At 36.9% G+C, this 27,601-nt stretch overlaps 1 protein-coding gene across 2 annotated transcripts in view; it reads left to right on the forward strand.

Moving 5' to 3' along the window:
* The window catches only part of LOC150078542 (uncharacterized), a 273,894-nt gene that overhangs the window by 143,887 nt on the left and 102,406 nt on the right, over nt 1-27,601 (forward strand). For both annotated transcript variants that reach the window (XM_090384841.1, XM_090384840.1), the window contains one exon: nt 20,834-20,917. In XM_090384841.1, the coding sequence (XP_090240967.1) occupies nt 20,834-20,917 (84 nt within the window). The remainder of the gene's footprint in view (nt 1-20,833; nt 20,918-27,601) is intronic.

A 27,601-nucleotide genomic window follows, 5' to 3' on the forward strand; every position in this document is an offset into this window, starting at 1 on the left:
GAGACTCTGCAAGTTCCACAAATCTTTCACCTCTTTCATTTCTTTCACCAATTCCAAAATTTCCTATAGTTCTCCTTTCTGTGCTGTTTTGTCTTTTTCCAACCTTTTCATTGAAGTCTCCCATAATATTAGTGTTGTGTTTTTTTTTTTTTTTTTTATGAAAAACCCCAAACACGAAAGGTATCAAAACCTCTGTAGTACTTAGTACCGTGCATGGGTTGAATGAGAAGTATGGGGGGGGGGGGGACGCCGGAAACTTTGCTCTAGAGACTAAACATGGGTTTCACCACTTCAAGCCTCCAATAAGCAAAGTGGTGGTATTTCACCGGTTGATGAAAGTCATCTACCACCTAGTAGGTTTTCTGCTCATCTAGAAGACTTCAATTTCGGTGTACATTTCTTCAGCCTCTTCATCATCATGGCTCGATGTTGGTGAATAAATCATTATAATCTTTAGCTTGTACCTCTTAGAAATATTGAGTATTAGTCTTGACACCCTTGGTGATGTACTTTTGAATTCCAAAATGTTGTTTTTAAAATATTTATGGACCAGAAACCCAACTCCACCTTCACTCCTTTCACTGTTGATGTTGAGATGCCTTGTTCTAATTTCTGAATTAGCTCTAATTGAGAAATTAGTTCTAATTTCTCAAAGATTCCGTGTTCAAATTTCTGTGCCACATTTAAGTTCACAAACTTTCTTTTAACTCCTCTATCACTTGATGCCATTTTAAATTGTAAGGATTGCAAAATTATATAATAAAGTCACAGTTCAGAAATCACAGAAACATTCTGTATACAACCTGACCGCATGATAGTTTGAGGCAGACTGAGACTGAAACAAAGCAAGTTGGCAGACCTGTAGTTTAGTGTCACGAGTCACATTTAGCTTGCAATCACCGCCTGCTCTTATCTGTAATCTGGGAAAACAGCTATTTGAACATGTTTTCAGAAGAATAGAAAACAATTTCCAGAATTTGATTATAAAAATAAAATAGGTAATTATCAAAACAATAGTGGAAATAGGTTATTATTAATTTTTAATTAACAATAACACTGAAATTTTGTATAAAATAAAAAAATAACATTGTCGAGATTAATATGTACATTACTGTATTATTATTTGTCCAATCCGTTATATCGGGGTCTGATAAGTCGAGGGTTTACCGTATAACAAAATCGATCGTTTGCTTGAAAAAATTCGTTAAACAGAAATTTAGACTACAGTATTTTTACATTAATTTTGAATTACAGTATTTTTCATTGTTGAACGGTTTCAACAATGAAAAATACTGTAATTCAAAATTCAGAAATATAGTAAAAGAGGGAAATAAATGAGAAATAAGTGTAATGAATAGATTTTCTAACATTTTAAAACAATTCATTTATTAATACATACATATAAAGAAATGACTACTTACATGATGTAGACTTTTAAGAATTATTTCATAAAATATTTGGTTATTTTTTGTTGTACACTGGATTTTACTCTGCATCGTTCATAAAATTTTTTGCATTTGTTTAAACACTCAAATTAGCCTTAGCATTAGTAGAGGCATTTGATGCAAGAAAGCAAGCTTATGCAGCATCAGCCAAAAAAAAAAATAAATAAATAAATAAATAAAAAATAATCACTTCCACTTCATCCCTCTGTTCGTTCGAAATACCTGTCCAGCTGAGCCTTGATCTTATTTAGGCTATCAACTTCCATTAAATTTTTTTTTTGGTCTGGAATGGAAGTCTATTCCAGCAACCAACCACCCGCTGGCTAAAAGCAAATTTCCTCACGTCTATCATACATCTATCTTTCCTCAATTTGAATTTATGCCCTCTCAGGTGATTATTCTGAGCAAGAGGAAGAATCCCATCAGCATTGAGCATGCTCAAACCATTCAACGCTTTATACACGTCTATGAGATCACCTTGCCGGTGCCTAGTCTCTAGACACTGTAATTTGCAAAAACGTAAGCCTTTATTCGTAAGAGCACCCCTTTGTTCCATTCACTAATCTTGTTGCCCTTCTCTGTACTCGTTCCAACATCTCTACACCTTCTTGAAATGAGGCCTCCAGACTTGTATACAGTACTCTAGGTGCGGTCTGACCATTGCCTTATACAAGGGAATAATCACCTCCTTATCCCTGCTAGAAAAATTCCTATATATCATCGACAATACACCATGAGCTACTCTTGCAGCCCGTCTGCACTGCTCAGAAAACTTCATATCTGCCTGCACAACCACCCCCCAGGTCCCTTTCATTCTCTACCACTGTCAGTGTAGTACCACAGAGTTGATACGTTGCTCTGGGGTTGCTGTTTCCATATGTAGTACTTTACATTTGTCAATGTTAAACTTCATTTGCCACCTCTCAGCCCATCTGCTCACCCTTTCCAGATCCTGTTGCAGTAGCATAGTGTCAGTAGTGTCCTTGACAACCCTGCCAACCTTCGTATCGTTTGCAAACTTGGACATTAAGCTTGATATACCATCATCAATATCATTTATAAATACAGAAAACAATAATGGACCCAACACTGAGCCCTGAGGGACTCCACTAATAACATTAGTCCACGATGAGCAGTGTCCATTGATTACCACTCTCTGTCTTCTCCCTCTCAACCACCCCTTTATCCATAGCAGCAATTTGCCTCCAATGCCACACTGCTCCAATTTGTGCAGTAGTCTTCCATGTGCAACTGTATCAAAAGCCTTCCTAAGATCCAAGTATATAATATCAAAGTTATTCCCTGCATCCAGTTCTTTTGTGACTGCATCATAGTATCCAATCAAATTGGTCAGGCAAGACTTCCCCTTAACAAAACCATGCTGTGTCCAAGCAATAACTGAAGTCTTGTCTAGATGATCATGCAGTGCTTCTTTAACCAGTGCCTCCATTAATTTTCCAGGAACAGAAGTTAAACTAACAGGTCTATAATTACTTATGTCGCCCTTTGATCCTCCTTTGTGAATTGGGGTCACATTTGCACATCTCCAGTCCATGGGTACTTCCCCTGAGTCCAAGGAAGCTCTCTCCTAATTATGGCTAAGGGTTTTCTTACTTCCTTTGCTGCTTCCTTTAATATAACTGGATAGATCCCATCCACCCCAGCTGTCTTTCTTGTATTTATCTTCAACAATTTCTCCTCCACTTTACTCTCAGTTATTACAAGATTCTCTAGCTTACTGCCAGAGTTGAATACACCTCTGGCATTCCCCTCTCTATAAAATATATTTCCTGTCACATTTTCTTCACACTGAAGGCCTCGTTGCAAAGTTTCAAATGTTGCCAGCATTCCATTTTTCGAAGGTTTAATATTGTCCCTATTGTCTTCATTTTCATCCAACACATCATTGGTATTGTCACTCCGATATTCAGCTACTATGACATCATTATGAACTCCTAAAAATTTGTGAAGAACAGTTTCTCCACTGATTAAACCTTTCACTTGGAGTTCCTCCCAAGATTACTCAATATCTTGTAGTAGTTCAGCTGTTTCATCGCTGTTAACTGGCATTTTTGCAAAACTTGCTTTTGTGAAACAATAGAGAATTAAGAATTTTCCACCTCTGATATGCCCATCCACAAATCTACAACAGAATCTATAGGTTGGTTGGTTTTTATTCTCAGTATAATTTTTTCAATATGCACCTTCAGTAGTGCATTTTCAAATTCTTGAGACTTCCCTTCCTCCGAATACCTCATCTAAACTGCTGCCTACTGGCAGCAGTTTAGATGAGGTATTCGGAGGAAGGGAAGAAAACAAGCTTCACACTTGTAAGTTTCGAAATTACCGAGTGAAGGTGGGCAGGGCAGATGTCGACAATCAACGTGATTTTTCTGTTTTCTTTTGTCATCTTTATATCAAAATTTAAACTCCACTGTTCAAAAATTTTACTTGTCATCCAAGATTTTTTGTTCCAGTTGTAGTCCAACTCTAACGACTTTACTAATCCTTTGAAACAGGGGGGTTGTTTTCATTTGTGTATTACTAAATGCTTCAGTTTTTCATTACGAGCCATATTTGCACCAAACAAGACTAATCCTTTCCTTACACTTTTTACCACCCAAACATTTATCACCTTTAAAAGTCAGCGTCTGTGATTTGTCAAACATTTAAAAAAATATAGAACCGTTTCTTTCCAGTGGGTACAGACTTCTACGATTAGAACTCCACTTTCACCAGAAATAACATTTTCAAGTAAGCCATTGCACTTTCTGAATTTGTCCAGCCAACCAGAACTGGGTTGGAATGTTTTATTGCACCAGAAAAGATAAATAATCTGCACAGTTTGGTCTCAAATCAAATTTACCCACTTAAAAATGGCTTCATCTGCATCTTCATACATGCATAATTTCACAAGCTTTCGCCTGGGTCCAATTCCTCAAACAGTTTGAGAATCGAAACACGGTTTTTCAGAATGGTTAACACACTACTGGCAGGATACCAAATTTTAAAGTGATTTTTATTCTTTTTAATGCCCAAATCTACACCATTAAGCACTTCCACTTTTTCCCTACACTCAATTATTTCCTCTTAGACATTGTAAGGTTAATTGCACTGCACTAAAACAAAACTGATTGAGGGACTACTTGTACCTACCATGTAAATGTATACAGCTGAATTTCCAGGAAAAAGGAAAATCACCCTCTCCTAATTCTCTGCTTGGATACTTAAAGTAGAAAACAGGTTGACCAGAGCCAATGTCCATGTCGGGAACATGCTTAATCTTTTCCTATGTCTGTGGACATACAGATGGCAATTGACCAGCACGACTTGTTATTGTTGTTGTAGGGTGTTAGTAGACTAACGCCCTTAAAGACTAACGCCATATTGGTCCTTGTATACTGTCTGTAAGTCATATGTTCTGAGGTCGACATGTTGTTTACTACAGGAAAAAACCATACTACCCTTGCCTGAGACTGACCAGCTCAAATCTTTTCTACCTGGTGTCGGGAGGAAGGCGATCCTACCATCTGTGCTACCAGCAAGGGTCCAGCGTGACTTCTTGGTACAGTAAAGGCGGTTTTATAGGTTTTACAGACACCACTAAATTGTGGAATGTTTTAGCTATTAATTCGTGCTCTTAAGATTTAATCCCTTTAGCTCTTAAAAGCTAAACGGATTAATTCTTAATCCTGTTAACTCTTAATTCGTACTTTCTGCTGCATCAGCTCTGTTGCCTAAAGGCCAGAGGTGCAAACAGTGTGTACCCATGTGCCTAGAAATCAGTTCAACACATGGAAATTTTCTTTATTCTGCAGAAACTCTTTTCAATGTTTCAGCCAAGGGGAAATCAAAAAAAATCGCAATATGGAAGTTCATTAGAGGTCTTGCTGTACACACGCATGCACACAAACACACAGATATTTGAAAGTATTTGTAATAGGATATAAAGAATTATTAATTATAATATGAAAAAATTTGTATTAGTTGAGGCAAACAATGCAAGAAAGCAAGTTTATGCAGAATCAGCAAAAAAAATTCCTCCCATTTCACCCATTCATTCGCTCCAAAGTCTAGCTTAGCTTGCAAGAGGAAGAATCCCATCAACATTGAGCTTGTTCAACCCGTTCAAGGCCTTATTCACCTTACTCAGATAACCTTTGAGGTGCCTAGTCTGCAGTCAGTGCAATTTTCAAAACTTAAGCCTTTCTTTGTAACAGCACCCCTTTGTACTCATTCCAGCAACTCTACATCCTTCCTAAAATGGGCCTCCAGACTTGTACACAGTACTCAAGGTGTGACCTCACCATCGCCTTGTGCAAAGGGATAATCACCTCCTTGTCACTGCTAGCAAAATTCCTATATATCATTGACAAGACTCCATGACCTGCTCTGGCAGTCCATCTGCACTGCTCAGCGAATTTCATATCTGACTGCACAATTGCACCCATGTCTTTTTCACTCTTCAATTCCCTGAGTGGAACAGTTGGTACGTTTCTCTTGGGTCTCCTCATGCTACCCCTATGCAGTACTTTGCATTTTTCAATGTTAAACTTCAGTTGCCACTTCTCAGCTCATTTGCCCAACTTTTCTAGATCCTGTTGAAGTAGCATACTGTCTTTACTGTCGTTGACAACCCTGCCAACTTTTGTATCGTGTGCAAACTTCGACATTAAGACTGATATACCTTCATCAGTATTATTGATGAATACACAAAACATTAGTGGGCCCAACACCGAACCCTGGGGAACTCCACTAATAACATTAGTCCACAAAGAGCAGTGTTTATTGATTACCACTCTCTGTTGTCTCCTACTCAGCCATCCCTTTATCCATTTCAGCAAGTTGCCCTTAATCCCATACTGCTCCAGTTTGTACAGTAGTCTTCCATTTCCAACAGTAACAAAAGCTTTCTTGAAATCCAAGTATGTGATATCAAAATTATTTTTTGAATCCAGTTCCTTTGTGACCACATCATAGTATCCGATCAAATTGGTCAGACAAGACCTCCCATAACAAACCCATGCTGTGTCTTAACTTTTACTTCAGTCTTGTCTAGATGCTCCTGCAATGCTTCTTTAACTAGTGACTGCATTATTTTCTGTGGAACTCAAGTTCCTTGGAACACAAACTAACAGATCTTGGGTATACATTTGCACACCTCCAGTCCATGGGGACCTCCCCTGAGTCAAAAGGAAGCTCTCATAATTATGGTTAAGGGTTTGTTTGCTTCCTTTCTACCTCCTTTAATATAACTGGATAGATCCCATCCACCCCAGGTGCTTTTCTCTTTCACTTTGTTGTCAGTTATTACAAAATCATTTAACTCCCTGTTCAGTGTTGGATCCATTGTTGTTTTCTGTATTTATAAATGATATTGATGATGATATGTCAAGCTTAATGTCCAAGTTTGCAGACGATACAAAGATAGGGTTGTTAACGAGACTACTGAAGCTATGCTGCTGCAACAGGATCTGGAAAGGTTGAGCAAATGGGCTTAGAGGTGGCAAATTAAGTTTAACCTCGACAAATGTAAAATACTACATATGGGAAACAGTAACCCCAGAGTAACATATCAACTCTGTGGTACTACACTGACAGTGGTAAAGAATGAAAAGGACTTGGGGATAATTGTTCAGGCAGATAAGAAGTTTTCTGAGCAGTGCAGTAGGGCTGCAAGAGTAGCTCATGGTGTCTTGTCAATGATATACAGGAATTTTTCTAGCAGGGATAAGGAGGTGATTATTCCCTTGTATAAGGTAATGGTCAGGCCACACCTTGAGTATTGTATATAGGTCAGGAGGTCTCATTTCAAGAAGGATGTGGAGCTGCTGGAACGAGTACAGAGAAGGGCAACAAGATCAATGAATGGAAAAAAGGGTTGCACTTACGAAGAAAGCCTTAAGTTTTGCAAATTATAGTGCCTGGAGACTAGGCACTGGCGAGGTGATCTGATAGAGGTGTATAAAGCCTTGAATGGTTTGAGTATGCTCAATGCTGATGGGATACTTCCTCTTGCTCAGAATAATCACCTCAGAGGGCATAAATTCAAATTGAGGAAAGACAGATGTAGGATAGATGTGCCAAAATTTGCGTTTAGCCAGCGGGTAGTTGGTTGGTGGAACAGACTTCTATCCCTTGTTGTGGAAGTTGTTAGCCTAAATAAATTTAAGGCTCGGCTGGACAGTTATTTCGAACGAACGGAGGGGTGAAATGGGAGTTTTTTTTTTTTTTTGGCTGATGCTGCATAATCTTGCTTTCTTGCATCATATTCCTGTACTAATGCTAATCTGCAGAACATCTTAAGTTGATAATGAAGCTGCAGTTTGGAAATATGCTAATTAAAAAACCCAGAAAAGCAGTCAGAAAAGTCACTTAGGGATAAAGTTGGTAACCAACTAGTGGCAGTATATGTTTGATATCTGTACAATATTGTAAATAGGTGGGTGGGGTTGCATGAAAGCTGGTTGGGACTACTAGTTTGATTAAAAAAAATAAAAAATAAAAAAATGTACCAGTAATGCCATAAATGCCTTAAATGCATCTGATGATGGGATTTGCAGACTGCTTCTGAAGGGGAAGTAGTAGAGGAAATAAAAGATGTCAGTTATCATAATAATCACATGGGTGGTTGAGTGGGAGTAGACAGATAGTTGTAATCAAGGGATGCTGCTCTTCATGGACTAATGTTATTAGTGGAGTCCCCCTGGGTTTGGTGTTGGGCCCACTGTTGTTTTGTCTATTTATCAGTGATATTGATGAAGATATGTCAGGCTTAATGTCGAAGTTTGCAGATGATACAAAGGTTGGCAGGGTTGTTAATGACAGTGAGTTACTGTAACAGGATCTAGAAAATTTGGGCAGATGGGCTGAGAAGTGGCAACTCAAGTTTGACATTGATAAATGCAAAGTACTGCATATGGGTAGAAGTAACCCCAGAGAAACGTACCAACTGTGTGGTTTTACACTTAGGGTGGTAGGAAATGAAAAAGATCTGGGAGTAATTGTGCAGTCAGATTGAAGTTTTCTGAGAGCAATGCTGCCAAAACAGGTCGTGGGGTATTGTCAGTGATATTCAGGAATTTTGCTAGTAGGGAAAAGGAGATTATTATCCCTTTGTATAAGGCAATGGCCAGGGCACGCCTTGAGTACCGCTTTCAGGTCCGGAGGCTTCATTTTAGGAATCATGTAGAGTTGCTTGAGCGTGTACAGAGAAGGGAAACAAGATTGGTGAGTGGAATGAAAGGGTCCTCTTACCCAGAAAAGCTTAAGTTCTGCAAATTGCAGCTGGAGACTAGGCACTTGTGAGGTGATCTGATTGAGGTGTATAAAGCCTTGAATGGGTTGAGCATGCTGAATTCTGATGGGATTTTTTCGCTTTCTCAGATTACAAACCTGAGGGGTCATAAATTCAAATTGAGGAAAGACAAAGACAGCTTTAGAATAGGTGTGCTTTAGCCAATGGGTGGTTAATTGCTGGAACAAACTTCCATCTGTCATTGTGGAAGTTGATTCAAGGAGGAACTGGACAAACTTTTAGAGAGAATGGATGTGTGAAATTGGGGGTTTTTTTTTTTTTTTTTTTTGGCTGAAACTACATAATCTTATATGCTTGCTTTCTTGCATCACATACCTCTATTACTACTACTACATTATGACAAGGAAAAATGGAACTCCCAATAACTAGATTAGCTCTAGGTACCTTCAGTACACTGATATTAAAGGGAAGTTATCTACAATACAGAGTAAGGTCATATGTATGTACTAATCCAAATTAGATATTAGCATTTTGGGCACTCACAGATAAATTTTCCATCAGTGTTGCTGTATTGCTTTAATTGTAAGGGATTTTTCATTCTCCTCTTTCTAGATTCTCTGATATATTGACCTAGGAAGAAAAGATTGTTTATTTATTTATTATACTAGGTGTTCCCCATCACAAACTGGCCACTCTGCCATATTATACAGTATTGTATGTAAAGACACAGATACACGAATCCACTTATAGAATACCGATATACAGTTAGTCCTGAACTTACGTAAGCCTGATTTACGTAACTTCGGACTTACATAAATTTTTTTGGTAAAATTGTAAAGATGCTTTCGATATAATTTTTAAGAGTGAAGTCAAGTGAAGGAACAATAAGTATTGGTTTTTATTTTCGTTCCCATACAAACTGTGTTGGATAGTAACTTGTGGCGTAACTAGAATCTAGGTAAATAACTAGAGTTAACATTTTATTTTCTGCTTTAAAATTTCTGAAGAAGTATTCGACAAATTGTTTGAGACAGGTGAACTACGTCGAAGCACTTCAGAGAAATCCCCACAACTTTCAAGCCATGTGGTCTGTGTCCCATCGGCTATTTCTTCGGAGAATTACACTCTAGCGTTTCGTCTCTACATCCTTTCTTTCTGGATTGTAGAGTTAGTTCAGTTTTGTTAGAGATTGAAGTGGGAGCTTTTGTTTTCATTTTGTATATTATATTTGTTACACTTTGGTTTATTGTGGTGAAGTTGAAATTCACGTCCAATCATTTTCAATGACTTCACATAAAAATATCATTGTGTAGTGTGTGTGCTTCATTCGCATCGTTAGGTGTGACAGCATCTCTTGTAACTTAACCCTGTGAGATTCTTTACAGAAACTTTCATTTTGACTTATCGTGGTGCCGCCTAAGAGAATATGTGAAAGTGGTACTACTTCACTGCTGTCCCCAAATGAAGTTTTTTTAACTGTTATGATATATATTCTGAGGATATTATGTGGATTTTGTAATTTTGCCATATAAAGGATATATGTGGGGGTTTCTGAAAAGTAAGGCAACACATTTTTTTTTCTTAATAATGGTGAAAGGGAATGAGATTAAACACAGTGGACAGATAGACCTATTAATAACGTTCAAAAAGACTACCAGTGCAGTGTTGTGGTACTTTTGCCTCACAGCAGATTCCAGTTGCAAAATGGTGGCTACCGTGCGAGTGTGTCCAAAATAGGTGTTCATGAAGTTATTCACTTTTTGCAAGCAAAGGGTCTTCACCAAGTGACATTCACCAATTTTGGTGCAATGAATTTAAAGCGAGCCGTGTTGACATTGAAGATCAACATCGGGCTGGTAGGCCTTCATCGAGCAAGACAGAAGACAACGTTTGGTGCGTTAAGGGCATTGTCCTTGAAAATGTGTGAAATTGCACAAATAGTGAACGTGAATAAGTCGACAAAATTGTTCACGATGTCCTTGCGAAAGGTGTGCTGCTGCTGCTGCTGGGTGCCCCGAGAATTGTCAGAGGAGGACAACGCAAAACGCATGGGGATGTGTCTGGAGAACTTGTTGTGATACAATGATGAAGGGGAGGATTTTCTCGCTCGCATAGTCACAGCAGATGAAATGTGGGTTCATTACTTTACCCTGGAGAGCAAACAAGACTCCATGACCTGGAAACATCCACAATCTCCTGTGCACAAAAAATTCAGAACTGTTCCCAGTGTCCTAAAAGTCATGGCCACAGTGTTCTGGGATCACCAAGGTGTTCTGTTGGTGGATTTCTTGCTGTAGGGAGGAACAATCAATGCACAACTTTACTGTACAAAGTTGGAAAAACTGAAAGCCAACATTTGACGCAAATGACCAGGACCTCTGACAAGCGACGTGATTTTGTTGCACGACAACGACTCCACTCACACTGCCTACACCACTTCTGAGTGGTTGCACTGTAATCGTTGGGGAACTCTGTCACATCCCCCCCTGCAGCCCAGCCTTGGTACCTTTAGACTTCCATTTGTTCGGCCCTCTAAAAAAATACCTTTCAGGAAAGCATTTCACTACGGATGAGGAAGTTCATCAGGTGGGGCGATGTTGGTTACTGAGTGTGTGTGCATGGACTTCTTCAGTACCGGTATTGATAAACTGATCCATCGTTGGGGTAAGTGCATCAATAAACTTGGAGACTTTATGGAGAAGTAGTGCCTGTTCACTTATTTCTTGTTGTATAATTTCAACTTTTTATTAATAAACCTCCTTGAGAGAAAAAATGTGTTACCTTACTTTTCGGAAACCCCTTGTAGTAGCAATATTTTTTTTTTTTTTTTTTTTTTTTTAAGTCTTTCCTGGGTTACATAAAATTCAACTTACGTTAGAAGTCTTGTAACTTATCTGTTACGTATGTCATAGACATACTGTATTTCGTACATAGATCCACTTAAGTAATGTATTCAGTGATATTCTAATCAGTCTCAAAGATGCCCTGGAGCTACTTTAGATGGGATGCCCACTAAAATGCTATCAGTCCATCAAATATAAAAAAAAAAAAAAAAGTGCACATTGATAAAGTCCATACTACTTAACAAAGATACCACCAGAAAGAAGAATCCACATTAGTTGGTCCTGAGCTGGATATCATTATTCATTTCTTTCTTGGTGATTCCCTTCTATATCTGACTGTTGTTCTTTCTGAAATTTTTTTTTTCGGCTGATGCAGCATAAGCCTCAGGCTTTCTTGCACCATATGGCTAATAATAATCATAAATAAGGGAAGTCCTAAAAGGGTGATGGGTTCACCAAAGATGTGTTCTCCACATGAGGCGCATCTTAACAGGCTGTAAACACCATTAGCAAGCAAGTACAGATAAACGAAATTAAGTCCGCCCATCATCAGCAGTCCATCAAATAAATGTGATCACTGAATCAGAATATAGTCCCAATTGAATCTTCGCAGCACACAACTAAACACAGGAGATGCAAAAAGGTGATTAGGAAAGCAGAGCAAACTCCCACCAGTAATCAGAACAGTGCCTGTATCCCACAGAATTACAAAAAAAAAAAAAAAAACCTTTTTTCTCTTCCTCCAAACATAATAACTATTGTTACTATGAAAGATTCAGTCGAGATTTCGCAATCAGAGATTCTAGCACAGTGATGAAATGGTTATTGATAACAAACATGAAACAACAAGATGATACTATCGATTTATACCTGAAGATGAATTTGTATGGAAAAAAAAAATATTAAGTATGAAAGCTGGAAAAATTTCATGAAAATACATCCACTGGGAGACCCTGCATATCGATGGATCAACAGACATGATGCAACCCTTCATATACATGTGAGTGTGCGTGTGTGCACCTAACAGGATGTCAGGTAAAAAAACAATCAGACTGAAGTAACAATATCAGTTAAATGATGCCAGTTTTAAAACAATACAGCAGGCCCTCATTATAACGCGGTTCGCTATAACGCTGTTTTTATATTATAACCCATATCTCACTCTAACACTGTCACAACTCACTATAAAGCTCTTTTACCAATGTGCAGATTGAATTTTTGGCATGTTTAACAAAGACGTTTCATCTGATGTAGTCGATAGCTTGAAAATGAATAGCAAAGTTTCCCACGCTGACTTGCGAAATTTTCTCCCACGCTAATTTAATTGCACTATGATGACTTATGTAGTTCCGAGATCAACATTTTAAAAAATGACCAAGTATATTTCTCGTAATATTTGAGTTATATGCATTTATCCGAAGTCTAGTTATGAGAAATGACCATCACTATGGCTCTCTGTCTGCTCTAGTTAAGGATCCAAGTTTTGGAGCCAAACATCACTTGGTACAGTGTTAGACATCGTCAGTAATGGACAGTTATCGTAATTAATGCAACGCAGATACATTTTCGAAGATTAATAATGGAGGATAAGAATTAAAAAGGAACGACATCTGGACACGGTACGAAGCCTACTAAGGTAAGAAAAATACTGAATTTGAAAATTAAATCATACGTTTTGAAGTGAATCGATTCCGTTCAATGACAAATAGATGGTGCAATAATTTAGGACTGGCAGGTTCTGCTGTAAGAACAATTATAAAGAATTAATTTTAGCAGCGGGAAAGACAGCTGTTCCACTGCAAGAAACTAGGCTGGCTATTATAATTGAAATGGAGAGACTTCTAAATAATTTTATTGAAGATAATATCCAATGCACAATTTCGTTAAGTTAAATATTAATAAAGAAAAAGCGATTAGCCTTTATGATTATCTGAAGAAAGCTCACCTTTAAAAAATAAAAAAAAATGTGGAATCATATAAAGCTAGTAAGGGCTGGTAAGATAGATTTACAAAAACTCGACAGCCCAGGGCTATCGGATTAATAAATTCATGATTTTAAGTTTAATTTTTATACGAAATGTAGTTACTTACCACATAATTATATACGTATGTAATGGAGAATATTTTATATGTACAAATTTTTTATATTAAATATTTTGACCGACATTTGTGCGTCTTTTCGCTACTGTTTATTGTTGATTAGGAAATGTCCTGTGGAATAGACTGCGAGTCACAAATACATATGTTACATTACGGAGCCGACCGGGCTAGCCGAGTGGGTAAAGTACCTGCCCGGTAACCCAAAGGTCGCGGGTTCGATTCCCGCCTCGGGCTTGGATCAAAGTACTGCAAAAACCTTGGGAGGTGCAATATGGCCACAGAAGCCGATGCGCCAACAACTACCAAATCAAAAAAAAAAAAAAAAAAAAAAAACATTACGGAAATACTGTGCTCGCATACCGCCTTTTCACTTAGTGCTCCGTTTTCGGGAACGAATTATCAGCATTAAGCGGGGGTCACCTATACATTAGCTGTCATTCTGCAAGAAACTCTTAACTCCACAAATGCATTTTAGGATAATAACTCCACTAAAGGAAGTGATGTACAGGCATACCTCGGTTAACGTTACCTCTGATAACGAAGCTTTGATATAACGAAGTCTGCAATTTCAAAGCCCCATTTAACATAAAAAAATATTCCAATTTAAGGCCAATGCCCGCCAATTATCCGATTGGTGACTGACGGCGACTCATTACGTACCCCCGAGCTGTGGGTGTGTCTGTTATAACAGTTTTGCACTTCATTCGCCTAATTTAGTTGTTGTTTACACTTCATAGGGTGTGTTTCAGTGTGGTGCATCGCAATGATCCGTATCTGTCAGTTTTCTTGGTATGCCAGATCATGATTTTTAACTGTCCTCCATTTCCTTTACATGATTGATGTTGTTTCAGTGTGGCGCATTGCAATAATCAACGTAGGTTCTTTGATAGCATTACATAACATAGATTTTGTAAATTTTAATAGAAATATTTTTGTTTTAGTTAATTAAAATGTCAGAATCAAAGAAAAGAAAAGCAATTTCTTTGGAAACTAAACTTAATATCATACGACGTGTTGAAAGCGGCGAAAGAAAATCCGATGTGGCACATTCTTTAGGATTAGTGCAATCAACTTTAACAACCATACTAAGTCAATCAGAAAAAATAAAACAGTCTGCTCAGAATTGTACAGATGTTACAGCGGCAAAATTAACTCGCTTAAGGAATCCAATTTTAGAAAAAATGGAGAAAATGTTAAGTTTGTGGATAGATGATATGTCACAACGTCATATGCCTTTAAGTCAAATGGTGATTCAAGAAAAAGCATTATTTTTGTTTAATCACCTGAAATCTAAACAAACTGAAGAAATTACGGAAACCTTTGGGGCTTCTCGTGGTTGGTTCAAGAAATTTAAAAAATGGGCCCAGGATTCATACTGTAAAATTAACGGGAGAAGCTGCAAATAAGTTTCCAGAAAAATTAAGGAAATAATTGAACGTGAAAATTTTCCACCAAATTTGGTGTTCAATGTTGACGAAAGCGGTTTGTTCTGGAAACGGTTACCAACAAAAAGCTTCATTTCTACTGAAGAAAAATCAGCTGCCGGGTTCAAAGCAGCCAAAGACCATTTAATGTTACTCTTTGGATCAAATGCATCTGGCGATTATAAATTAAAATTGTTATTAGTTTACCATTCAGAAAATCCGAGGGTGTTAAAAGGTAACGTAAAAATGAATTTACCTGTTATATGGAAAGCAAAAAGAAAAGCGTGGGTTACCAAGGAGTTATTTACTGATTTTTTTACTGATTGGTTTGTTAACCACTTTTGTCCTGAAGTAAAACGGTATTGTCAAAAAAAACAACTTTGAAGAAAAAGCTCTTTTGTTGTTAGACAATGCTCCGGGACATCCTACTGATCTTAACACGTTGGACACATGCATTCCTGTCAAAGTTGTGTTTCTTCCAGCAAACACAACTTCCCTGATTCAACCATTGGATCAGGGAGTAATAGCATCATTTAAAGCTTATTATCTGCGTCGAACATTAAGCAATTTAACTGAACTAGAGGATAAAGAGGAAATGACAGTTAAAACTTTTTGGAAAAACTACGCCGTTAAAAACGCAATTGAAAACATTGATAGTTCTTGGAAAGAAGTCACTAAGAAATGCTTAAATGGAGTTTGGCACAAAATATGGCCAGAAGTTGTATTAGAAGAAGAAAATAACATCCAAGAAATTAGAAATGAAATGAAGTTATCCAGATGGCTCAATCAGTAGGTTTCGAAAATGCCGATGAAGAGAATGTTAGAAATTTATTGAATGCAGAAGATGATGGTTTTTCAGTGGAAGATTTAGAAAACCTTGTTAGCAACAAAGACAAAGGTAATGAAGACGAAGTTAATGAAGTTCCTGCTGAAAAAGTGTTAACAACAAAGATTTAAAAAGGTGCTTAAATGACATTGAAAACATTTTAAATTTTTTTAGTGAAAATGATCCTGATTTAGGAAGAAGTGTTATTGTTAAGCGATCAGTGTTAAATGCAATAATTCCGTATAGGCAATTGTTAAATGAAAGAGAAAAAAAGCATAAACAATCAACTTTAGACTCGTATTTTAAAATGTGATTTCACTTTGTATGCAAGTTGACTGTTTATTTAATAAAACTTTTCTTTGTCCGAAAAAAAAGCTTTTCATTTTCTTTACGTAGGAACGTATCCCTATTCTGGCCATAGTATTTTTACCTCTGAAAACGAAGTTTCGCTTAATGATGTAATTTCGTGGAACGCATCCTATTCGTTATTCGAGGTATGCCTGTATATGAGCATCATCAGAAGAGTGTTAATGCTTTAGGATAATTTTGAGAAAGTTGTTGTGAGAAATGACCATCACTATGGCTCTCTTTCTGCTCTAGTTAAGGATTTGTTATTTGGTTTTGGGGTTTTTTTTTTTTTTTTTTTTTTTGTTTGTTTTTTTAAGGAGCATTAGCAACTAAGGCCATATTGCTCAGGGATATGCGGTGGTCATTCCCTGACCTTTCCGCATCCTCCGTATTTGGTGGTGACGGGCTCGAACCCCAGTCTAATCAAGAAGCGTGTGCTACGCACTGCTGCTCCTTCCCACCTGGCTACGGAGGCGCCAATCTAATTAAGGATTTGAGATTATTTTATGAAGTTGTAATTGTATATCTCTTGACATGTATTTACTGAAATGTCTTCTAATAATACCATTCATTTTGTTGAAATTTATTATTTTACTCTCCATATCTACCTTTCCTAAATCTGAAATTGTATTGTTGAGGTAATTTACTCAGGGACATAAATAAATAACAATTTAGTTACACAAGATATTTATACTTTTCTTGAAAACTAAGCTTAAGATAAATTATTTCATTAGAGAAAACTCTCAAAAATGTTGCATTGTTAATTTTTAGGCATGTTCACAAAGTTTCTGTATGACAGTTTGACTAGCAGGAACAGATTTTCCCGATATTTTGTATTTAAATTGAATACCAATGGTCTAAGCATTGATATGGGGTCCCCAACCTTTACCATCGGAGGGCCACATAGAAAATTCATAAGAAATGTCCCGGAGTCGGTGCAATTTTGATGACGGAAAACACTGTAAACCAAAAAACGCAATTTTAGCGACTTCACCAGGTCAAACGGGATGTACAAGATAGAAAAACTATAAAAAATTATTAACAAGGGATATTTATTGTAAACAAAGACATAGTCATATTAAAAATCACAATTTTTATTATTATAATCACATTTGATATTACAGAAATAGCAAATCAATGAGATGTTTGTAGTTGTTTTGATTTAGCAATAATTGAAATGTTAGGATTAATAGTAGAAGTTCCCAATCTTAAAAAGTCTTGCAAATGTTCAACTGTCATTCTTGATCGATGTTTGGATTTTATATATTTCATTTTTAAATATGTTTGTTCACATAGGTAAATGCTACCAAAAATAGAAATTATTCTTCTTGCTAATTTTTTTTTAATTCTGGAAATTCATTTTCTGTCAAAGTTTTATAAAAGTTAATTAATGTTTCATTTTTTAATAATGTTTTCAGGTTATCGTTACTTTGAAGATCTATGATTTCTAATTGTAGATCTTTATCTATTTGTGAAACATTTACATCAAATGTATTCTGAAATAATGTAAATAATTTTCTATTGTTTTCGAAATCAACAAATGCTTCCATCAATAATTCAAGATTTCGGACAAAATTGTCTGTGGAAAAATCGCAATTGGGCATATTATTATATAAACTTTCACTACACAAAAATGGGAAAAATTATTTTGTTCAATTTGATTTTTAAATAATTCTAATTTTGTCTGAGATGCTTTAATATTGTAGAACAAGTCATTTACAAGTAGATCGCGACTTTGAAGTTTTTTATTCAATGTATTCAAATGTTCACAAATATCTGTTAAAAATGCAAGTTCCCATAACCATTTAGGGTCTGTTAATTCTGGGACTGGTTTTAATTTTTCATTCATGAATATGTCTATTTCGGTTCTGAGTTGAAAAAATCTTTTTAATACATTACCACGACTCAACCATCGCACCTCCATATGGTACAACAAATCACTATATTCGCTTTCGATTTCCTCCAAGAAAATTTTAAACTGACGATGGTTCAGGCCATTTTTGCGTATAAAATTCACAATGCTAATTATAGTCAACATGATTGAGTTCGAAGACAAAAATTTACTACACAACGATTGCTGGTGAATAACACAATGATATTGCACAGGTCTTTCAATGTTTTTGGAATCAAAATATTTATTAACATGGCTGATGAAACCAATATTTTTTCCAACCATATCCTTTGCACCATCGGTCGTAATTGCTGTCAACAATTCCCAATCAAGCTGCAGGTCTTCAAACACTTTTGATACGCTATAAAATATGTTTTCACCAGAGGTTCTATTCTTCAAGCTTTCAAGTGCAGCCAGTTCTTCTGTGACTTCAAAATTTTGATTTATACCACGTATGTAAATGAGTAACTGTGCTGTGTTGGTAATAGCTTCGCTTTCATCAATTGCAATCGAAAAATTTATAAAATCTGTAACTTTTTGTTTCAGCTGATCTTTAACATTAGCAGACAGGTCTTCGATTCTTCTTCCTAAAGTTGACATTGATAAACTTATAGCAGCGAAGTGCTTAACTTGATCAGGGCATATTTCTTCTGCAATTGATAGGCACACTCTTTTCACAAACGCGCCATCAGTAATAGCCCTCCCTTCTTCAGCAATAATTTGAGATGCTCGCAAACTAGCTGTAATTAAATTTAAATTCTGATTAGTGAAACAGGTCATCTGTTGTTGTTGCCTCTTGAAATCAAAGCTCAGCTCTTGTAATTTTTTGTTTCGCAACTCTCCTTGAAGTTTATCGTAAGTTGAGGCATGTTTTGTCATATAATGCCGTTTCAAATTATATTCTTTCAACACAGAAACTGCTTCCTTACATATAAGGCAGGTACATCGGTTATTGTCCCTTATAAAAAAATAATTAATCGACCAAAGTTCATTGAAAACACAACATTCGGAATCAATTTTTCTTTTACTTGACATCTTGATTCGCTAAAATTAAAATTAAAAATTCAAACTTAAATAAAATTAAAAATAATATGCATTTATACAAATAGCACTAATAAATTGTTGCGCGTGATAATCGGTGCAGCAGCCCGACAACTACAGTCTGAATGAGAATAGCTGACCAGGAGAAAGATTAATACGCGCACTCGTCTTTACATTGCAAACTGCAAAGAATGCATTGCATACAATTCTTTCGCTAATACTTACTTGATTAATATTTAGATTAGTGTTTAGCAATTGTTTTAACAGTCGCTTATTTTAACTTTACTATTTCACTTTTTGACAACTCATATTCACCGGAAATACTCGAGGCTATAAACTTATAGCCTTGGGCACTCGCACTGTTGGGATTTCTGACATCGCAAGAAACACTGCTGCCAAGTGGAAGCACACAGAGTTGCAACAATGTTACAAAATTATATTTGGACTCATTTACATTCTATTTTGATTAAAAATATCCTTATATACGATATGTAGCAACCAAAAAAGATTTCTATAGAATAAATTTCACGAGGCAGATGAAATACTATTTCGGGCCGGATGAAATGATCTGGCGGGCCGTGGGTTGGGGACCCCTGGCTTAGACCATATGTAGAATCTTTTTAGGGATCTTTGCACCAGATTTTATGGATATGCTAACCATTTCCCTTGTGAGGCACATTGTTTTTGTACCTGAACTGAACTGAAAATAGTTACTATATACAATTAATTATTAATACAATTATCTATTAATAATTGTTAATTAATTAATTATTAATAATTGTTAATTAATTATTGATTATTATTAACAATACAATTGATAACATAATTATTAACTATTATACAATTAATTATTAATTAATATATACAATTAATTATTAATAAATTTATGAAAAGTTAGTTATTTGCTTTTCACTTCTTTTTTTACAGAAAGTAGAAACTTCAGTGAATTTTAAAAGTAAAAATTTGACTGTGCCTATAATGTTAATGCAGAGTATAAATTACTCACTTGTTTTACTGTGTTAATGAGTTCTTGTAGGCACAACTTCCAATGATTGTTTATTAGTCAAGAGTAGTCAATTGATATTAATTGACTCCTGTTGTTACGATTGTAAATATGATATTCATTTTGAAACAATTCAGACACTTTTTTTTCGCAGGGATTGGGAAAATATATTATGACTTTATTATGACTGAGCAGATCTGAAAATGGTACCTCCTTTGCCTTATGCAGTCATTGTTCTTTACCAGATGTCCATGAAAGCATAGTGATTTAAATACTTGTTTTGAAAGGCCCAGGTTCAAATTCTTTAAGACACTCTTCAATTGTAGATTGTATTTAGTTCATATTAGGTGGAGGAAGTGAGATTTGCGTGCTCAACAGAGATAATACAGATTGTACAGAGATAATACTAACAAAACCATATGATTTACAGTACTGGCACACACCAGTTGAGCAGCAAATGTGCTATAATTTTCTAAGGACATAAATGTCAGGGTCTTTAATAAAGCATGGTAAATCATTCAGGTAAACTTATGATCAATTTTCCCTTGTAATAGTGTGATAGAGTTTTAAGCTCATTGTGCATATAAAATTTTTAAATATTTCCATTAGTATAGAGAGAATTAATTTTTTTTTTTTTTTTTTTTCTATTAATAGGAATTGGATGACGAGGCTTTAGCACGAAAGCTTCATGAAGAAGAACGGCAGTCAAGGAGTAGAGCTGTGAAAAAAGCTAGTCATGTTAGTATCTAAAATTGCTTGTGCACCTGACTTCTTTTCTGTAAACAGTTAAAAAAAAAAAAATCAATTACTCAGATTGTAAGGGCTGCTAATCCAAGTTGCCTACATGGTACACAATGAATAAGTAATGCTCTTTAAAGCAGAAAGGATAACGTTACATTACATTATATGTAGTGTACATATGGGTAATATTATACTTTAATTTTAGAGAAGTTACTTGTTGTATTGAATGTAGGATACTTGGAGTTCAAAAGATCAGTGCTATTGAGAAGACTGATCTTTTGATTCTAATTTTGTTATTTGCTTTAAAAAATGGATGCAAGTTCTATTATAGACAAAAATTGCTATCTACAGATAGCCCTACAGCAATTAATAGCTCACACTTGGAAATGCATGCCTACCAATGCATTTCCAAAGATTTCCCCCAACCTTTGCACCAAAAGATCACTTCTGCAGTACCAAGAGCATTCCATTTAATGTCTGTTTTTTTCCGTTTGGCAGAAAGATAAAATAATCCGGAACAATCTTGATGCCAAGAAAACTCCAGGTCCTGATGGCATTGTTGCTCCACTTGATCATAAAACCACTGCTCCAGATTTGTGTTGCCTCTTTATATTCTCTTATTCTGCTGTGTTTTTCTTTCTGAATGGAAATTTGTGTGCATCCTGGTCAATTCCTAAAAAGGTGACAAATATTTCCATTTTAATTATCATCCCATTACACTTTTCCGAATTCCTTCTGAAATAATGGAGAGTAAGTCACGGCTATCGTGAAACTGTCCTTCAGATTAATTTGATTGCCAGTATGGTGACAGTCAGTGCCAATCTATTTTTTTAGCCTTTGTTTATGTTACTTGTCAACATAGTCCCCATTACATTTGACACTTCCTCAAATGCAGCACTGAAGCCTGAATTCATTGAGAGAGGTTTGGGGTTGATGTTGAAACCATTTGTGCACTGCCATCTTGACCTTAGTAACTTCTATTTTTTTCCTTAGTGTGTGAAATGTGTATTGCATTGTGCAATTAAACATATGCTGTTATGCAGCTATTTACTACAAAAATAATTAAGTTTTATGATTTATTTTTTCACATGAACTAGAAAATAAATAAATTAATCTCAGGTATTTATATATACAGTTGGATCTCTCTATAACGATATCAATCGTTCACTTGAAAAAATTCATTAAACAGAAATTTTGTTATAAAGAAATATGACCTTTTCAACAATGAAAAAACTATCATTCAAAATTCATAAATATAAAAGATGGGAAATAAATCAGAAATAATTGGGAATGAATAAATTTTCTAACATTTTAAAACAATTAATTTATTGATACATATTAAGAAATTTCTACTTACAGGATGTACACAATATATTAGTACACTTTTAAGAATTATTTCTTAAAAAATATGGTTATTTTTTGTTGTACACTAGATTTTAAAATGTTCACATTTGTATAAACACTCAAATATATTTTCTTGCACATTTTTTTCACACTGAGGGACTTGACAGCAAGTTTCAAATGTTGCCAACATTTCATGTTTTGAAGGTTTAATATTGCTTCCGTTTTCATTCAACTCATCGTCAATATTGTTTCTAGTTCTTTGAATACTCTCCAAAATATTGGAGACACTTGGATATTCAGCTGCTATGATATCATTATCAACTTCTGAAAATTCATCAAGAACAATTTCTGCACTGATGTTCTCAGATGGATGAGGAGGAGGTAGGTAGCAGTTGTTAACCTTTTGCAATATAGCATTATTTTCACTGTCTTCCTCATACTTGTATTAGCAATGGCTCATGCAGGTCCGGTATCAGTTAGACTTATCCGGGTGCACTGTGATCTTAAATGTTTATTAGTAGGCGACTAAAGTGATATAAAATATTTTCTTTTGAACACCAGTGCCCAGACCCTTATTGATAAGGGCTTCCACACAGCCCAGGATGGATGGCCAGGGGTTTCCTTGTTGGCTAAGTGAGGCCTATTCTGAGGACTTCGAATAAATTGAGTATAGAAAGGAGTATAGTGAGTATAGTGGGCTCTTGATAGAGCATTTCTGTGTTACAGGAAAGGACACATATCTGCAAACTCTTCACAGGATTGGACTCTGTGTGTTCAAAGTTTTGAATTGAGAGTTAATATAGTTGATTGGAGTTGGAGTTGTTTCATTTTTACATTGAGTTGACAAACTGCTCGTGTAAGTTTGTTTCGTTTGTGACTCTGTGCTTTCATGGCTGCATGGTGCAGAAGGAGATTTGTAGTGGAAGATAAAAGATAGGAAGGAAGCAGGACCCAGTGATGGACATGTTTTGCCCAAAACAATCTCTCACTATAGAGGTTGAGAGAAAGTTTTGAAGAAGTGGAATTTTTTTTTTTTTTTTATGAGAACCCCAAACACGAGAGGTATTAGAACCTATAGTACTTAGTACCGTGCTTGGGTTGGAGGTTGAGAAGACGAAAGAAGATATTTGTTGATATTGGACTTGAACTTCTGTAGATTGTAATTTTCAGGAAATACGTATGAAGGAAGGTTGTTCCAGAAAACGGCAGTTGAATGAATAAATGAGGAAGATGAAAAGTTGGTTCTGTGGGTTTGTAGTTGGACAGTAAATGGATGTTGGCTGGTGGCGGCACGTGTTCGGACTGTTTTGAAAGAGAGAGCAGGAATTATAGAAGCCAATTCAGAAGAACAGTGCCCATGGAAGTATCTGTAGAAGAGGCATGCAGCAGAAACAATGCGTCTATGAGAAAGTGAGTGGAGAGACTCTGTTAGAGATGAATCATTAATTAACCTAACTGCCCTCTTCTGAATGGAATCAAGAAGCCTGAGAGAGGTTTTGGGGGTACCACCCCAGATGTGGGAACAATATTCCATGGCAGGGCGGATTTGCGATTTATACAGAGTGAGCAGCTGTTTGGAAGAAAAGTAACGCCGAGAGCGAAAGAGAAAACCAATTTTTTTAGATGCAGAGGAAGCAATATTTGTAATGTGCTTGTGCCAAGAGAGATTAGAAGTCAGGGTAATCCCCAAAAGAGATATATCATTTTGCCTAGAAATCGGAGTGTCACTAAAGATAAGCATAGGAGCAGAAGAATCCTTTTTGCAAGATATAAGACAAGACTGAGTTTTAAAGGGTTGAAATCAACTAAGTTGTCTTTGCCCCACTGGAGAATTACCTGAAGATCGGCATTTAAGGAATTGGCAGCAGATTTTCGAGAACTTGAAGCTGATTGAGCTGGACAAGGTTTCTCAAAATGGAAAGTTGAATGCAATGTGCTATCATCGGCAAAACTATGGATAGGATTTCCAATCAATGGAAGAAGGTCATTGATATACAAGAGGAAAAGAGTGGGGGAAAGAACTGAACCTTGGGGGACACTGGCATTAGTGGAGAAGTTAGAAGACAGAGAGCCATCTACCATCACCCTCAGTGAGCGATCAGAGAGAAAACTGGATAACCAATTACTAAAAACAGTTGGCAAACCATAAGATGGAAGCTTGTTTAGAAGACCTTTATGCCAAACACGATCAAAAGCCTTTGAGATGTCAAGAGCAACTACTTGTGTTTCACCGAACCTTTCCATTGAATTAGTCCATAAATGGGTAACATAAGCCAGAATATCACCAGTGGATCGACACTGACGGAATCCATACTGGCGATCGTTGATCAGACAGAAGGTTTCTAGGTAGTTTAAGAGTTGCCGGTTAATTGATTTCTCCATTACTTTAGAAAGAGTAGAAGTAATTGCAATGGGACGATAATTGGATGGGAGGGATTTGTCACCCTTTTTAGGAACTGGCTGGATATCAGCAAATTTCCAAGCAGAAGGAAACACAACTTTGGAATAAGAAAGTGAAAAAAGGCAGCAAAGAATAGGAGTAAGTTCAGGAGCACAGGTTTTGAGAACAAGTGGAGAAATACCATCAAGACCTGGAGCTTTCTTAGCATCAAGAATCATCAAAATCCTTCTGATATCCTTTTGACGGAAGACCACAGGAGGCATTGAATGGAGCGTGTTAGGAATGGTGGGAGGTGTTTTATGAAGATCATTAATACATGAGCTCGAAGAAAAATGGGATGCTAGCAGGTCAGCTTTATCCTTGGCTGAAGTGACAACAGAACCATCTGGTTTGGACAGAGGTGGGAGCAGAGATGGGCAAAAGTTGCGGCCAATAGCTTTGGCAAGAGACCAGAATGCTCGGCTACCACTGGGGCAAGAAGCAAGTTTTCTACTCTTAGCCTGTTCAAACTCTAGTTTGGACTGATTAATAACTGCTTTACAATTGTTGCGAGCTTTGGTGAAGGCAGAAAATGAAACTGAAGAATTAGAAACAAGCCAATTATGATATGCAACATTCTTCTCTTGGACAGCCTTAGCACATTTATTGGAAAACCAAGGTTTAGATAAAGGACGAGATTTTAAAGTGGAGTGTGGGATGAAGGATTCCATTCCTGCAAGAATAATTTCACTGACACGATCTGAGCAAACGTTGACATCTGAAGTGTTGAAACAGTAATCAGGCCAAGGAAAAGAAGAAAAGAAGTCTCGCAGGTCATCCCATTTTGCATTCTTGTAATGCCAAACAATATGAGGTTGGGAATAGCCATGAGATAAAGGTTCCATTGGAGAAGAGACAATCACCAAGTTGTGATCTGAAGTGCCTAAAGGACCTCTCACTTCAACCTTGTACTTAGAAGGGTTGTTTGTGAGAAAAAGATCAAGCGTATTGGCTGTATGATTAGGATTGTCCGGTATTCTTGTAGGTAAATGAACTGTGCTAGGTTATTAGTAATTGCAAAAGCCTCAGCATCTCGACCTGCTGGGTCGGTGTGATTAGAAAACGGAAGCCAGCTGGAGTTGGGAATGTTAAAATCACCAAGGAAAATTACCTCACTGTTAGGAAAGTTGGACTGGAGAAAGTCAAGTTGCAAAGAGAGGAAGTCAAAGAGCTCCAAGTGATTAGTGGAGTTGGGAGAACGGTAGAGACAACAGATGAATTTTACACAATGAGGTAGAGAGATTTTAAGCCAGAGAAGATCAAAGAGAGGAGATTCCAAATTGCCAAGTCTCTGACAGGGAATATCAGAACGGACATATGCACAAGTACCACCTTTGAGGCGAAAGGAATCATACAGCAAATAATTTGGACATCTGAGATGAGCAGTAGTTGAATCAACTGATAACTGAGATTCAGTCAGAAAAAGTACATGGGGTTTGTTAGACTGCAAGTGGAAATGGACATCGTTGAGATTGGAATTGAGACCACGTATATTTGTGAAATGAATTAGGAAGTCCTTGGGAGGTTTAGATCTTTTCGCAGATAAGCTTGCTCTATTATTTTGACAATTCATGGTGTATTCAATAGTAAGAAAAAGTGGGTGGGACATGCTGTACGAAGTAATGAAATTTTTGGATATGGCGTACATGTGGTAAGAATATACCCAGATCCTTGACATAACGTGGCCTCGACAATGCTCCCCGCATACACACTGCTCGGACTCCCTCCAGTCACTATCTGGCAGAGTAGAGGTAGCAAGATTATACACTAGCTGATCCGGAAGCCTCCTAGAGAGTTACCAATAGGTTTGGTCCGGTGTACTATCTAGCGGCCGGCCTGCGAACACCGTTTTAGAGCTGTACCCTCGAAATGTAAGGAATATTGGATCTCGTCACGACATTCATCATAACCTCAAAAATCATCAATCATACTGCATGATGGAAGAGATAGGGAAGGGTTGGCCGGAACTTAGCTGTAGAGACTAAACATGGGTTCCACCACTTCAAGCCTCCAATAAGCAAAGTGGTGGTATTTCACCGGTTGATGAGAGTCATCTACCACCTAGTACTGCCTGGTAACATAGAGGGGCGGCGTTCCTCCATGTGGTGTGGGCGCCACACCTCGACCCCTGCTTGCGTTGGTTCACACCTGGGTGGTCACCCACCATGTACTTGTGCATGAAGGTTATACCCAGGATTACTAACAGTCCCACCATCGTGAAGGTGCAAGCAGAGGATTTGGCTGTCATAGACCGTCCGGACTTCGCCGAAATTGGGTCCACTTGACTTGAGTGTCACCCGAATATCAGTTCCATCAGCGTTTTAGACTCCCAGGTAGCAAGAACAGCTTGTCTGGCATCTGAGAGAATGTCTGTAACAACCTCAAGGAATCTCTGAGTGAGTTGGAGATAAGTGAAAGTGAAGAAAGTGTACATGAAGAAGGAATGGACCAAGAAAAACTGGAGGATATCCTAATGTGGAGGATACTTTAATGGCATTTGACAATATAAAGAAGGAGCGAGAAAAGCTCCACGATTTCCTAATCTTGAACAGTAATAAGGTCACAAGATCTGCGATGAAAGAGATATTAGTAATGTGGGACAAGTTAGAATCCAAGGCTATTAAATTATATGTTGAAAACCAAGTCTTGAAGGCCAGAATACAGGATTGTGTGATGGCTGGAAATATTAAGGGCACATTCTGAGGTAACAAAGAAGATAGTTTAATTCTAATGTGGTTCCGGGGATTCCCCCCAACTCCGTGTCAAGCAGTGTGATGAATACAAACTCTGTAAAGGCCAACTTTATGTAGATTACTTTATGTAGGTAGAGAACAGCCAAAGAGATCGCTATGTTGGGGTGCCTGTTTGGTGCTTTGTCCTGCACCATGCCATCTAAG

Source organism: Mastigoproctus giganteus, chromosome 11, assembly GCF_048544385.1.
Source record: "Mastigoproctus giganteus isolate SK-2022 chromosome 11, ASM4854438v1, whole genome shotgun sequence".
In the NCBI taxonomy this organism is placed as follows: Eukaryota; Metazoa; Arthropoda; class Arachnida; order Uropygi; family Thelyphonidae; genus Mastigoproctus; species Mastigoproctus giganteus.